At 33.8% G+C, this 15,208-nt stretch overlaps 2 protein-coding genes across 19 annotated transcripts in view; one reads left to right on the plus strand and one right to left on the minus strand.

Annotated features, from left to right (window-relative positions):
- GALNT3 (polypeptide N-acetylgalactosaminyltransferase 3) overlaps window positions 1-15,208 on the plus strand; it is a 44,097-nt gene that overhangs the window by 10,025 nt on the left and 18,864 nt on the right. For 4 of the 7 annotated variants that reach the window (XM_066999752.1, XM_013171401.3, XM_066999750.1 and 1 more), the window contains 9 exons: window positions 231-403; window positions 1,485-1,634; window positions 1,882-2,116; window positions 2,876-2,993; window positions 3,386-3,586; window positions 4,719-4,850; window positions 5,748-5,849; window positions 8,472-8,624; window positions 9,070-9,250. In XM_066999752.1, the coding sequence (XP_066855853.1) occupies window positions 340-403; window positions 1,485-1,634; window positions 1,882-2,116; window positions 2,876-2,993; window positions 3,386-3,586; window positions 4,719-4,850; window positions 5,748-5,849; window positions 8,472-8,624; window positions 9,070-9,192 (1,278 nt within the window). In that variant the 5' untranslated portion in view covers window positions 231-339 and the 3' untranslated portion in view covers window positions 9,193-9,250. Of the gene's footprint in view, window positions 1-230; window positions 404-1,484; window positions 1,635-1,881; window positions 2,117-2,875; window positions 2,994-3,385; window positions 3,587-4,718; window positions 4,851-5,747; window positions 5,850-6,208; window positions 8,429-8,471; window positions 8,625-9,069; window positions 11,779-12,540; window positions 12,618-13,357; window positions 13,622-15,208 lie in introns of those variants that run through there. The other 3 variants (XR_010832448.1, XM_066999748.1, XM_066999749.1) reach the window with 3 other exon arrangements.
- The window catches only part of CSRNP3 (cysteine and serine rich nuclear protein 3), a 104,870-nt gene continuing 100,647 nt past the window's right edge, over window positions 10,986-15,208 (minus strand). For all 12 annotated transcript variants that reach the window (XM_048061455.2, XM_013171388.3, XM_013171390.3 and 9 more), the window contains one exon: window positions 10,986-15,137. In XM_048061455.2, coding sequence (XP_047917412.1) covers window positions 15,084-15,137 — 54 coding nt within the window. In that variant the 3' untranslated portion in view covers window positions 10,986-15,083. The remainder of the gene's footprint in view (window positions 15,138-15,208) is intronic.

The raw sequence follows: 15,208 nt of genomic DNA on the forward strand, positions 1-15,208 counted from the left end.
TTGTTCAAGTGGAATTCTTATTTATCAATTTTTTACAAAATACTTTGTGCAGCTTTCCCAACCGGAGCACCCGATTTTGTGCTCCAAAACTTGGAGAGAAATTGGAGAAGCTGAAAGATTTAATGTCCATACTTAAAAAGCTTTGTAATAGAAAGGGAAGGGTTTCTTTTAAGAATTCAAATCAAAACTTTTTGTCCATTTTGTAACATTTGATGCTTTCCAATCTGTAGATGTATTGAACAAAAGTTTAAGCGTTGCCCACCATTGCCAACCACAAGTGTTATAATAGTTTTTCATAATGAAGCGTGGTCCACTCTGCTCAGAACTGTTCACAGCGTGATGTATACGTCTCCGGCCATATTGCTAAAGGAAATTATATTGGTGGATGATGCCAGTGTAGATGGTAAGAAGTCTTCCTATTTTCCCTTGAACAGCATTTATTTATTGATTTTAAGGCATGGTAGGAATGTATATAGAATGGGTTAAAAGAGGATATCTCCTTACCACCATAATGAATACCATATGGTTTTCAATGTGCTTTTGTTTCTTTTATTTCCTATAAAATAAAAAATAGTTCTCCCAGATTTTTTTCTTTCTAAGCGTTGTCAAATAAGAAATTCTTGTTTGCTCAGAGGTTTTTAAACCCCAATTCTGATTATTCAAATTCTAGGGCTGCTTAAACAGTAAAAATGGTTGCATGGCAAGTAGCTCTGTAATATGTGCTTAAAACTAATTACAGTTTATAGAACAAAGTACCTAAGGATAAATTGGCCAATGCTTTTAGGTCTTTGAATTTTATCATAGTGATTGCCTTTATGCAAATGAATTTCATTACTTTGAAGTGAAACTTCTTTCCTAAAAAATAAAATTATTTGATGGAAAAATAATTTTTAGTACTTCAGCTGATTGGCAAAGAGTTATGCATACTGGGTGTGATCAGAAATGCAAGTTCCAAAACTTTATGTTTAACTTTAGATGAACATGTCTGTACATACATGCTTTCATCAGTTTGTTTAGACTTATTTGCAGGTCTGTATCTAGTATATTGAATTACTTGGATGTGCAGTATGTTCAGTAGTGCAGTTTAATATGAAGGGTAGGCAGAGGGAGAAAAATCGTGGGATGTTTTATGAGGGATGTTGGGTTGTTTATCAAATTTTGCACCTTTAAAAGTTATTTCAATATAGCTTCTGTTGCAAGTAAATATTGTAGACTCTGAAAACCATTTGTAAAATGAGATGTCATTAATGAAAAAGATTGCAGGTTCTTCAGATAGTTTGAGTAAGTAGATATGTGATGAATTTGCCATGAGAATGGATTTTGAGTTGATATTCAAACAGTTGATACTGCAGAACAGATATACCAGCAAATGTCCTTTTTTAGAATTAGAATGAATCCTTTATTCTGTTAGTTTATACATACCGTTGCCTAAAATTTCATATTACAACAGTGAATAATACCCTAAAACTGGTTTCTCCTTCCAGAATACTTGCATGATAAACTAGATGAATATGTGAAACAATTTCAAATTGTTAAAGTAGTCCGTCAAAAGGAAAGAAAAGGTCTAATCACTGCACGGTTGTTGGGAGCTTCGGTAGCAACAGGAGAGACCCTTACCTTTCTGGATGCTCACTGTAAGTGTAACTACGCCAGGTCTGGTTTAAAATAATGTTGTCATTGATTTAATGTTGCAGTTTTATGAGTTATGTATGTCAACATTGCATGAACTCTTGAATTGCTATTTTATGTTATTGAAAGTAAAACTGGCAGTGCCATTTAAAAACAGTGTGTGTTGGTTTACTGTGGGTATGTTAAATTATTCTCTGTGTACTACTATATAGTCAAGTGAAAATTCAGTGCTTGTTCCCATTTTCTCCATAGGTGAATGCTTTTATGGCTGGTTGGAGCCACTATTGGCAAGAATAGCTGAAAACTCTGTTGCTGTTGTAAGCCCCGATATTGCTTCTATAGATCTCAACACTTTTGAATTCAGTAAACCATCTCCTTATGGGCATAACCACAACAGAGGGAATTTTGACTGGAGTTTGTCATTTGGATGGGAGTCTCTTCCTAAACATGAAAATAAAAGAAGAAAAGATGAAACTTACCCAATTAGGTAAATGTAATTTGAGTAATATCCTTCAGTTTTCATGATTTTTGTTATAAAAAGCCATTTGTAAATGATCTAGTTCTTCACATGAGTATGATCAGAAGTCCTAGCATTATAGATGTTTTTTGTGATATTTGCTTTAGGAACCAGGTTGTGAATTTTACAGCTTTCATACAAATGCAGCTTCCTTAAGACAATAATTGTTCTGCATTACCGTTCTCTCACAAACACTAGGAAGATCATAAGCAATTTCTGTATTTTTTTTTTTCAAGAGGGAGAGGGGAACTATAAACTGTTCTTTTCAGAGACAGTACCACAGATTCTGTCTCTCCATCCATCATCCCTGAAAAAATGACACCAAAGGTTCAGAGCACCTTGTACTAGACTGTTTCAGTGGTGCATTCAATGGTAATTGTTATGGGCTTTGGCTTCAGACAAGTTACTGGTCTAAAGGAATAGTAATTTTGCTTGATGTTCTCCATACAGGGAAAGTGTGTATTTTTTCCTGATACTGTCATTCCAGCATTCCAGCAGTGATTTGCCTAAATCAGTTGTTAATAAATGACAATAAAACTTTAAAATGAGACTCAGTGTGGGCAGATTTAATTGCTTGTACCAGAAAAATCTATCAGTGTAGTGGAACACTGACAAATGCATGAAAACATCCTAGAACATTAATACCAAGTTTTTACATCTGTATTTAAGAAAACCTACCTTAAATATAGTTTGAATCCTGTTTTCCTTGGTAAATTTCTCTTTTTGCAGAACACCTACTTTTGCTGGAGGTCTATTTTCAATATCAAAAGACTACTTTGAACACATTGGAAGCTACGATGAAGAAATGGAAATATGGGGAGGTGAAAATATAGAAATGTCTTTCAGAGTAAGTTTAGCTACTTAATTAGTACTGGTCTCTACACTGATAGTTGCACGATTTTTGAGGAAAAATTGGTATTAGATCTTGACTTCTCTGCTGAGTCAGCCATCTAGGACATGGAAAATAAATTACTAATAACCTATGAAATAAACTACAAATGTGCTCACTAAACTGTTATTTATTTTTTTAAAATGTGTTTTAAGTTTGATAGCTGAAGTGTACGTTCCCAGGGTTAACCTGATTAGGAAATTCACTTATGGTATTCCTGATACATACCCTCTTGCTGGTGTTTTTGATTTTTTTTTTTTACTTTTTAGGTGTACAGTAAATTTTTTTATTTTTTTTTCACCCCCTTAATTGTAATTGTGTTGCACTTACACAAAAAATGTTATTATTAGGTATGGCAATGTGGTGGACAGTTGGAGATCATGCCTTGCTCTGTTGTTGGCCATGTCTTTCGCAGCAAGAGTCCCCATACTTTTCCAAAAGGTACTCAAGTGATTACACGTAATCAAGTCCGCCTTGCAGAAGTCTGGATGGATGAATATAAAGAAATTTTTTACCGAAGAAACACAGAGGCAGCAAAAATTGTGAAACAAGTAGGTGGTGGTGGTGGTATTAGAAATCACACTTGCTGCGTTGAAAGTTTTGGTGAGCAAAAGTTATTTATTGACAAAGTATGTAAGAATTCGAGACATTTTAATGAAAATATAGGCATAGTTCAGTACTTAAGCCTGTAGCCGCCCAAAAAACATGTAGAAAATACTAAGTGTTTGGGTGGTGACAGTGTTGATTTCATTTGTTTATATATTTAACTATGATTAGTAAGTTTTTTTCATATATTCTCTAAAATCTTGGGTTGTTTGCATGGAATAAGCTTTGGAACTACCATAAGAGCACAGATGATGTTTGCATTGTCTATGCTCACTACTAACTTGTTTTTTGGAGGAAGAAATGTAATGCCTCTTTTGTCTCAAGTTACTTAGTGTTTTTATTTAAAAAGCAGTTTTTGTTGTTCTTCAGCTGCAGAATAAAGCATATTCAATGGTAGATATTAATTCTATTTCTATCTGTTCAGAAACGTAAGTTAAATTCAGAGTTTGGTGGAAGAGGTATTTATTTTTGTAAGTGTTACAGAACTTTGGTGTTTCACCAGCTGGAATTTATGCTTTTCTTTTAGAAGCTATTTTTTCGCTCTTAATATGATAAAGTTTAGTGAATATTGTATCCATAATAGCATTAGAATTCTTGAGTATGTTTAGCAGATAAAGACAACTGAGTTTAGTGTGGGAGACAGTGCTGTACTGACTATTGCGCTTATTAATTCATCCAATTCAGCACCCTCTTTAATGAGATACGTTATATTCAGCAGTTAGTTTTAAAGCTGTGGTCAGTATGGTCTTTACTTGTTTTTACTTTCCCACCTGATGACATTGTTAACATGGCCCTTTTTCTAAGGATACTTCTATTGCTTCCATGTCGCAATGTTGTATTTTTTTCCCTATGCTTTGAAATGCAGCAGGCAGGATGTCAGTGGTGTTATATAGGTACCGCAAAGCAAATGGTAGTAAGTGCAGTAGTGCAGTACTTTTTAAAAAAGATTGACAAATGAAGCTTAAAACTTGTTTGATGCTACAGTACAGAATATCATAGATTTAAATGTACAAGGTTGATATTAATAGTTTTAATATATTCCTCTTCCATCTTTCCTTCCTTCCATCGCTGCAATAGAAAACATTTGGAGACGTCTCAAAAAGACTTGTCTTAAGGCAGCGTCTGCAGTGTAAAAATTTTACCTGGTATCTCAATAATGTTTATCCGGAAGCATATGTTCCAGACCTGAATCCTCTGTTTTCTGGATATGTAAGTTTAATTATTTTCACTAACATTGTAGAATCCAGGAAGTTTGCTAATCTTTTATGCTACCTTAGCCATGGTGTTTATATTTTAGCTATCATAAATTTCTCTAGAGTTTTCTGTCAATACCGTGGGCAAAGAATCTCTCCTGCATATCATGCTGTTTAAATATTTTGTAGCTCTGGTAACAGTAGCTTTGCTTAAAGGGATCTCTCAACCTGATAAGCAACATTCTGCCCATCACTGCTAGTGAGTGTGACACACAAGTACTAAGCCAGTGGTGAGCAATTTCCCGAATTGTCAAAATAAATTTAGCTTTATATAGTAAGAAGTCTGAGAGAATTTTTATTTCATGTTAATGGGGAAAACTGTACTATGACAGCTATATACTCCTCAAAATTAGGTTTATGGTAAGAAAAACATGTGTTCATAGTTTAATGTAATTTATTTTAAAGACCATTGCATCTCCTCGGTCAACTTCTTAAACTTTGTAATGCTAAAACCAAAAAAAAAATTGAACAACTAATAATTATTACTCTCGAGTCAATGTGAATGTTTAGCATGTATTTACAAATAAAGCTTTCCCTTCCTCCAATTTTTAATATTTTATGTCAATCTTTTAAAATTGTAATCTGAGTAATGTAATAACCATGTATACCAGTAGCTGAATAATTCACGGTGCATGGCTGTAGACAACTGTAATTCAGTTAGTAGGCTTTTGGGTAGAAAAAATTAACTGAGAACAAGATTTTTAGGTTTGAGCATAGTAGAAATAACAAAATGAATTAAAAGTTGTAATTGTTAAGCCACAGGTTAGATTTCTAAGCAAGTGAGGCAGTTTAGTTTTTCTCATACCCACTGAGCTGTTTTATTTCTTTTTTGCTGATAACACCTTTTCTTTAGCTAAAAAACATAGGTAACCACATGTGTCTGGACGTTGGTGAAAATAACCATGGCGGCAAACCATTGATTATGTATTCTTGCCATGGACTTGGAGGAAATCAGGTAAAATATTTGATCCCTGATTTTTATGATCTATTCAGCTGTAACTTTACCGTATGAAAGCTTTTCATTTGTTGTAGAGGAATTGGCTCACTTTTAGCATGCAATTTTTAAATTTTTAATATTTTTTGTAAGAATTAATTCCTCTTTCTTCAAGGCAGGTTTCATACCGTTCTTTGTGTTTTGCCTCACATCTAACATTTTATGTTCAGCATACAGATTTTTTACACCATTACACTACTTCACATGATCTCTCCTTTCTGTGCAAAACCTTTTCAATCTACCCTTACTACTTTCTTGTGTTTCTTCTTAATTCCTCTTTTCCTTATAGCTCCTACTATTGCTTCTTTCTCTGCCACCAGGGCTCACACTGTCAAGGAAGATGTTAATGGGAATCCAGCCAATGGGAGACCAAGTGGCCAGGCCTGAGCCATCTTTCCCTATCATGCTTGCAGCCTCATAGTGTGAGGTCAAAGTGGTCTACCCTATACTGGCTAATGCAAGCAAATAATATGACTGAATTTGTCCGAGAAGAGCTCTTTTTGATGCATAGATCTTGAAGGCAGCAATGATCTTCTGTTTCTTCTACAGTATGACTTGCAATAGATGTCAGATACTGAATTCTTCAGGCACTACTGTAATACTAACAAAAGTAACATCTCCCTCCCCCAGAAATGCACAATTCTCTGTTGCTTTAAAGAGCTATTTGGAGAACAAAGTTTATTGACTGTAGATCCTTAATAATTAAAGTTCAACAAAGATTTAAATGTTTTGATTAGAAAATTGTTGGTTTTTTGCTTTGTTTTGTTTTTTAATAAAATCTTCAATTATAAAAAACATCCATTTATAACACTCTGAAAATTCAGACACTTGATTCTAATTGATCTTTGTGGAAAACAGAATACTGTCTGGATTAACAGCTACCCTGTTATGTTAGCTTCTTACAGTACTGAAGGTTTTTATTATTATTACTATTATTATTATTATTGTTATTGTTATTATTATTATTCTGTTCTAATACTATATTAGCCTTTTCAAATTGTTGCACTCATTAATGCAGGAATAGTATACCAAGACATTGTATTAAGAGATAGATCTGCTGTATGCTTGTCGTCTCTTTTTAAGTTATCTTGGATTGTACTAGAACTGGTGTTTTTAGTTTCTCCTGCCATACTTTAACAGTTTGAGTCCTTTTAACATAGATTGTGCTTGTAATACACAAGAAATGTGCATATTTTCTTACTTAAGCCTTCTCATTACAATACCCTATTTTCAATTGCTTTATGCTGTTTGTTCTCAGACTTCAGCAGTGCAGGCTGAAATTGTTTATGCTACCTGTCCTTTCAGCTCATATGTTTGAGATGGGAGAGTGGAGTGGAAGAAAGAACCTAGTTTTTGAGTTGTCCCTCAATTGTTTATCATTTTTTCTTTCTTAGCATATTCTAGATCTGGTAACACATCCATCTCAATGTCCAAGATGAATGAAGTTTTAAAGCTAGTATTCAAGTCATATTTGCAGGGCTTGCAGCGATTTTGAGTTCAAAAGATAAATCAAAACAGGTTTACTTAGATTAACAGATTTTGAGTAAACTATTATGTTTGAGAGCTAAATGATTAAGGAGGTCACTCCTATGAGTGCCTGTTTCAGGCAGTGATGTTGGATGCAGGGCCTTAAGAGTGAGATAGATGTCTGTTCCTCGGTGCTACTCCCATTGATGCCAAAGCAGTGAGGGGCCAGAAGCTGACCAACTAGACAGACAGTTGAAAGTGACAGGGAACTAAGTGAGCATGGCTTAATAGTCAAAGGAAGGATATGGTGAATAAGGCTGACATACGGAGCCAAGAAACAGTGGTAACGGGACGTGATAGGAATTCTGATATATTGAGAGAGAGAAATGGAAGAGACCATGATGGTAAGATAGAGAGTATAAAAGGACAGCTGTGTCTGTAAATGTTAGAATTAAATCCCTGTTTAGATCTGAACTATAGCCAAAGATACCTGAGCCTTAAAAGTAATCTGCTGTCAGGAAATAACACCAAAACTCACTCACAAAATGTGTCCTTACATTACACTTTTCTAAAAGCTAGTTCACAGAGAACATGACAGCATCCTGTTGTTAGCATTTAGTTTAGTTCAAACAGCAGAAGTTGACAAATGGCAGTCAGTACTGTTCCATGTGACAAAATCTGGTTTTGGTTCTCTAAGAAAAGTAAAATCCAGCAACAAAAAAATGAATAAAGATTCCTAAAGTTAAGGAATGCCAAAACTAAAGTTATCCATGCAATTATTTCTGCTTTTTCTGGGGTATCCTTGTGGTTATGATTTCTGGGGGAGCATACAAGGGAATCTTGCATCATACTGCATGTGCACCAAGTGTTTTTTACAACTTCTACATTTAAGTACTATTAATTATATTCCATTGCATTAGTATTTAAAAAGGCTTTTACTTTTGTAAATACTTTTAAAGTGCATACACTAAAGTCAAATAAATAATTCTCTAGTTTCGAATTGTTGAATAACAAAAGAAATCTATTCCTTCGTTTATTGGAATGTCAAAGGGTTAATTTAGGTTAATACTCCTGTTAGCATTTATTTACTTAACTTTTTAAAAATTATTTAAATAGTACTTTGAGTATTCTGCACATCATGAAATTCGGCATAACATTCAGAAGGAGCTTTGTCTGCATGCTTCTAAAGGACCTGTGCAGCTTCATGAATGCAACTACAAAGGCCAGAAAACCTTTGCGCTTAGAGAAGAGCAATGGCAGCATCAAAAGGTATTTATACTGTACAGTGAACGGGCATCTTATCAATGATCTCTTACGTGAGTTAATTTTTGGTTTCTAATAAAAGAGGAAACACCAACAAAACAAAAGTGAAGCAAAAAAAGTTCAGTTTTGGGAGAAAAATGTAGATACTAGATCAAAACTTGATGATTTCACTATTGTAGTCACTTAAAAAAATGCTTGATATCATTTAGCGTGTACATCTGGGCATGCACCTGAAAGTCAATTCAAATGCTTTGTGTGTTTTAAAATATTTATTTTTTACTAGCAAAACAATTTGGTACTTGCATTCTACTCATGTTTTTTTGCTAGCCTCCTTCTGCACTACCTGTCTGGCCTTACTCTTTTTAAAAACATTGAACTTGCAAAAAATGATGGGAGGGAAGGAAAATTGTGTTTACTTTTTTTTTTTTTTCTCCTTTCTCACCCACATTAGGATCAAACTCTGTACAATGCAGCACTACATATGTGCCTTACAGGAAATGGAGAGCATCCAAGTTTGGTATCCTGCAATCCATCAGACCCCTTCCAGAAGTGGATCTTTGGCCGCAACCATTAAGATTTGCTATTTATAGACAGGAGCATTTTATTAAAAAAAAAAAAAAAAAAAAAAAAAAGGCAGTTCCATTCTACACTGTGACCATATATGTATACTGCATTTTAAAATGATGCATACTTTAAATGCAAAATGTTTAAACAGTTTCTTTTCTCTCTTATTTAAGTTGGATATAAAATGTGTAGGCAAAGATTCCCTAGGAGTCTTTTACACCAAAGAATGTTTGAGTTCCCAATTAAGAAAAAACGTTTACAGTATTTCCATGATAAAATTTTATATGTTGACCATTGATTTGTAGATCTTATTGTCCCTTTTCACTTTGGGGGCCTTGTGTATTGCTTTTCCACCTATCGTAAGTACTTTTGAAGATGACTAATTTTCTCTGTAGAGTTACAAGAAATTCTTGTATACTGTTTGAAAACCAAGAGGCTTTATATATATATATATATTTTTATGCTTAATTGGTTGACTTAATGTTTTGGGTATTTTTAATCGTTTAATTCACTCAATGAAACTTTCTTACTATTTTTTATGTTCCCTCATTTGAAAAAATTAAACATTTGACTTTCTGGTTAAAGCTAAATAGGCTAGCATACTGTGCTGTGCCTCTAGCAAATCAGTCCTTTTGTTGTAGAAGAAAATGTCCATTCTCAATCTTCTTATTCTGATATTAATCTCCTTTAATTTAGCCAAAACTTTTTGTATAGTTTTTTTTTTTACGATTTCATGAACTTTTAAATTTATGACAGTTACACTGTAAGATTAACACATTTTTCAGCTTTTTGTTCATTGTTACTTTTAAATTGTTATTCACTAACACATTTTATTTCTACCTTTTAGTGATTTATGCAATGTTTACCTAATGTTTTTAATGTTATTTGTACATAATTTCCTGTGCAAACACTTAAATGTTGATTTTCTTTTTTTTTATTGCCATTTTCCCTTTTTCAAAGGACTGACCTCAATTTTAACAGTCAAAGTGGTCTTCCTAACTGTTTTGCTAGCTCTTTTAATGAAATACTATAGTCTTGTAAGCATCAGAAATATACTTTATTGGATTATGTAGGGGTATTACTTCAGAAATAGCCTTCCTTTGATTAAGTATTTTAAAAATATTTATTTCTTTTGTTATTTTACCGGATGCACAGTTGTTAAGCACTATTCTGTTAGTCTTCCATTGCAATCACCGATCATGCCCGTTTTCTGACTGTGACTGTTTCAGACCTTCTTTAATGAAGGTAACTCCTCTGCACAAAAATGTCCTCCCAGGGAACAGAGATGTACTCAAACTTGAAAATGTTTACTTCAGGGTATGAAGGTGAGATTAATGATCATCCCATACTTAAAACATCGAAGATCACATAAAAATTGCACTTTACTATGGTAAACTTTCATAATAAAGTTCTATATTCTGATTTGGAGAAGACTTAACTGATTGGTGTGAATTACAGAGATTTTTTTTTAAAAAAAAAAACACTTCAATGTGCACGTTTTACGGTATGGTGGGGGCAAAAATTACTATGAAATTAAAATAATATACTTCTAGCAAGGAAAGAAAGTAGCAGCCTAAAGACAAGGAAAAGACTTAACTGTGGTCTAGAAGTGCCAGTAATGTTATTAAGCTTTGCAGTTTACCAGAATTGTGTTGAACATCCATAGTATCTATTCACTGGAAGAAAATATGAGGTGTAATAGCAACCAGCTTGCCTTTATTAATGAACTCTTTAATGTGTGAATCTCAAGAAAGGTGCATATAACATGGAACAACAAGATCAAGCCTAGTTTGATGCAGTTAGTAATGCTTTAGTATTTTACAAAATAAAAAAAAAAAAAAGAAGAGAGATTAAGAGAAAAAGTTAAGGGGAAACACAGGGAAAGAAAACTCAAATTTTTAAAGTGAAGGCAAAGAAAAGTATTTGGCTGCATGATCAATATAAAGCTGAGAATAAAAAATGAAAGACTGGGTATTAGAGATTGAAATTAGCGTATTTTGTCCTGCTCAAATTTGTCCTTTAGTCCTAGTAAATACTAAATATCATTAAGAAGAAATGCTTATTTATCTTTAGGATTTGTTTAATGGATGGATGTGCTTTTTGTTTGTTTTTGATTTGTGATTTTTTTTTTGCTTTGTTTTGTTTTTAATGGGAGAAGGAAGTCTGCCTTTCATCAGTTTCACAAGTTTGGACTAATGACTTCAGTTTCTGAAGAAACACAAGAAGAAATCATTTCAGTACTTCTAAGTCAACACGAAGACAGCAAGGGAAGACGACAAAGGAATAAGCAAGGACCAGCAAGAATTTGGCAGGAGCATTAACTTCTGCTAGCTTACTTTTCTGGCTTGATAATCATGCCCTTGAGTCATGTCTTGACTTTTGTTAAGGGTTTTGGTGACACCTGTGAGAATCTCCTATGAATCTCCTATATTGCTATGAAGCAATACGACATAAAATAAGTTGCTATAGGGTAGACATAAATTGTTGAAAAATTGTACTGGAATAAAACTGTTTTTATTACGTTTGCAGATCAAATACTGGAAGGACAACAAGTACCCTTGACAAACTGGAGGAGTTGAGGAAAAATAGGATACAGGTCAGTGATAAGATTATACAACAAGCATGAATAGAGGATGGGGAAATTATGTAGATAGCAACTCTGCTGCATTGGCCCCCAGGTATGAAATGTAAACAAAGATTTTTTAAGGAACCAGTTATAAAAGACAAAGCATTTAGAATAACTGTTCAAAAGGACTTTAGTTCTTTTAGTTCATAGTTCATGTTATATAGCAAATGTATTATATTTAAAACCACTAAAGGGTAATTTCTTCATGCAACTTGTTTTTCATACTGATTTGCATATCTGAATTATGATATATCTACTGATTTCCATTTTTCCTTCTTAGATATAGCGTTCAAAAATTAGATAGATTTTAAGTAACGAGGAAATGAGTTCTATGGCATTTGGAGGTAGTAATCCTTCCTTGAGCAGGTGCTCATTGCCAGAGAAACTTAATTTTTGTCTTTTCTGGTTTTCTAACTGGTAATCTAAGACCATATTATAACAGATATAGCAATATATGTACTTGTCTCATACACTGTTTTCTACAAAGATTTAGGTGTAGTGGGTCACCTAATTATTATATTTAGTGTTCAGTTTGAGCTGCGGAAGAGGAAGGTTTATTCTGAAATTTATGTTTAAGATTTTTTTTTTTTCATTTTTTGAGATTTCTTTTCTGGCCTATTATAGGTCAGTAGTCCAAAATTTGTAAAACATTTTAATGTAGAGTTTTTTTAACCATTGCTACTATTGCAAACATTCTAATCTTTTCTATATGTTTCCTCTCTGTTCCTTAAGCTATGAGCAGCATTTTTGCAGCACTTAGTACAACATTAATTCAGTCTGTTACCTGGACTCTCAACTACCTGTCAGAGGTAAGCTAAATCCCATTTTAGTATTGGAAACCAAGAAATATATGTTGCATAATCCAAAACACTCTTTAAATGGAGAACTAATTAATTTGTATTGAATGTAGTACAGGGTGCTGTATCACTGTACCTTAAACAGCTTAACATGAGATAAATTTTCCCCTGTGCTTCACTTCCCTTAGTATCAGGTCCTCCTTGTTCTAGAAGTCCTATTTATTTACCAGGAAACTTGAAACAAACAATCTTCCTGAGATACCTACTGAAAACAAGTAGTTTTGTACCTTCAGCAAATCTCTTCGTTAGTCCTGCAAATTTCATGATCATGGTATACATTGAAGCATCTAAACTATAAGCCTTTACTCTCCTCTAAGCTAATAAATTAAATTGATTTTTTTTTTAATGCTTGATTACTTTTCTAAGAACCAACTAAAATGTCCTTGTGTGCCTCATGTTATAGCTGGCATTTCTGAAAAACACGATGATGGTGTTCATACAAATGGCACGTTGAAAATCAGTTTGTCGTGGGGGTTCTCTGGCTCATTTACTGCCTTTACTGCCTTTGCTTATTTTAAATACTTTCAGCAATCACACTACGTTCTGCTGCTCTCTGAGGAGGGAAAATGAAATACTATTACATATGCAGCATGCAAAGCTCATACATCAATGAGCTGTCTATGTGGGCTACTTACATTTACCAAAAAAACTAGCATTAATATCTATCTCACTGTGCTCTCTTATACATTCAGGAGAATAACTACAAGTTTTGAAGAAGGCTTGATTCTGGGCTGGGACAGCTCAGCTTTATGCCTGGTCTTAAGTGTTCCAAGTCTGCAGGGCTCGTGGCTCAAGGCAGTCCCAGTTCCCCCTGCTCCCATGAGCAAGAGGCCCTGCTGACCCTTTGAGGACCTACCTGGACATGGTGCCATTAAATGCACTGGGACTTTGCTAGCTCACCGTACCTGATGAATTTGTTTCACCACCCTTGGGAGTAACTGCTGATCTACATAAGTGTGAGTACTATTAATAGAACAGCTTACAGCTGAATCTTAGTGTTAAGCCTTCCTATTTCTGAACTGGCATCCTGATGTCTTAAATTAGAACACTAGCTTTGGAAGTTGTTTTCCAATGTTTTTTATGTCAGTACATTGTAGCAAGCCCTGAAGCACTGTTAACTGTAGTTCATTGCAATGCAAAAAGCAGTTTGATAAGAAAGGTTCATTTATTCTCTTCTGTGTAACTCCTAACAAATTAAAAACAAATGCTACATTAAATCCTGTGAGAACTTTTTTTAGAACACAGAGAAGAACTTAATATCTTTAGCAGTTGTTGTAAATACAATTCAGCTGTACATAATTTGTCACCGCACTTGCAGACAACTTACCTTTTACAAATGTAAAGGTCAATTTTTATAAGTATCAGAATAAAAAGATGGCACAGAACTGTATTTGTTAATTCTTTTCTTAGTGAAGCAATGTTGATCAGCAATTCTCAGAATAATTAAGCAGTTGTCCTGAAATTTAAGTGCAGCTTCTCTGCCATTGTAGCCATTAAAATGATTTGTTCCATAAAATTACTCCAAATTGGCCACCAGAGAGAGCTGTTGCAATTTTTTTCCCCAACAGCTGTTGAAAACCGTTCTTTCATTAACTTTTAACCAATAGGATTATCTGCAGAGTAATCATGTAGTTTATTCTACTTGCCAAAGAGAGAAGTGTGGGCTGTAGAGTCATTAAAGGGCAAACAGATATACCAAATGAGGCATTTCAGTTGATTTCTTAAACGTTTATATGCTGATTAGGTTTAAAAAACAAAACAAAAAACTGCAAGAGTTTCTTCTTACACTATCAGACGATGAGGAATGGGCAAAAAGCTTGATATTTCACAGAGCTGCTTTATAGGCTCTGCAGTCTTGGAGAGGATGTGCAGTACTAATTCTGACTCTGCTAGGGAAGAAAGGAATGTCTACTGACTGCATAGTAGAAATAAGATGCACAATGCACTGGCAGCCATGATGTAACGTAGAAACCTGTTTTACTTCATTGCAAACAAATGGACAATATATATTGTACAATATATAATAAAAATACAGCCGATACAAGTGCCACTAATTAACAAAAAAACCTAATGTTAAGACTTAAAAATGCTCATTTTTGTAATATATACACTGCAGTAGTAAGCCACAATAAATACATCAAATTCCATATCATTCATAATAAATACTGAAAATATAAATACAGAAGAATACAGTTAATTTGAATAAATTATTACAACATAAGGTCTAGATTAAGCTCTGTTGAATATTATTGTAGCTTATATTACCCTTTGGCATCTTTGATGTTACAACTTATTTAAGAAAGAGAAGAAACTAAGGAAATGTGTAGTTCGTGAAGTTTAAAATTATTTCCATGTACAGATTTAGGATGGAATTTCTTTCCCTTCGCTTCTTCAAACAGTTTAAAAGCAGTAGTCCAATTAAATATGTTGCTTTACTGTTGAGATCTCCATAACTTTAGTATGCAAGATCATCTGTAATGGAAAATGTTAATTACTTAACAGTTCTATTTCTCAAAAAATAGTAAAGTTAGATGTAATGTACA

The sequence above is a fragment of the Anser cygnoides genome, chromosome 6, assembly GCF_040182565.1.
Source record: "Anser cygnoides isolate HZ-2024a breed goose chromosome 6, Taihu_goose_T2T_genome, whole genome shotgun sequence".
NCBI lineage: Eukaryota > Metazoa > Chordata > Aves > Anseriformes > Anatidae > Anser > Anser cygnoides.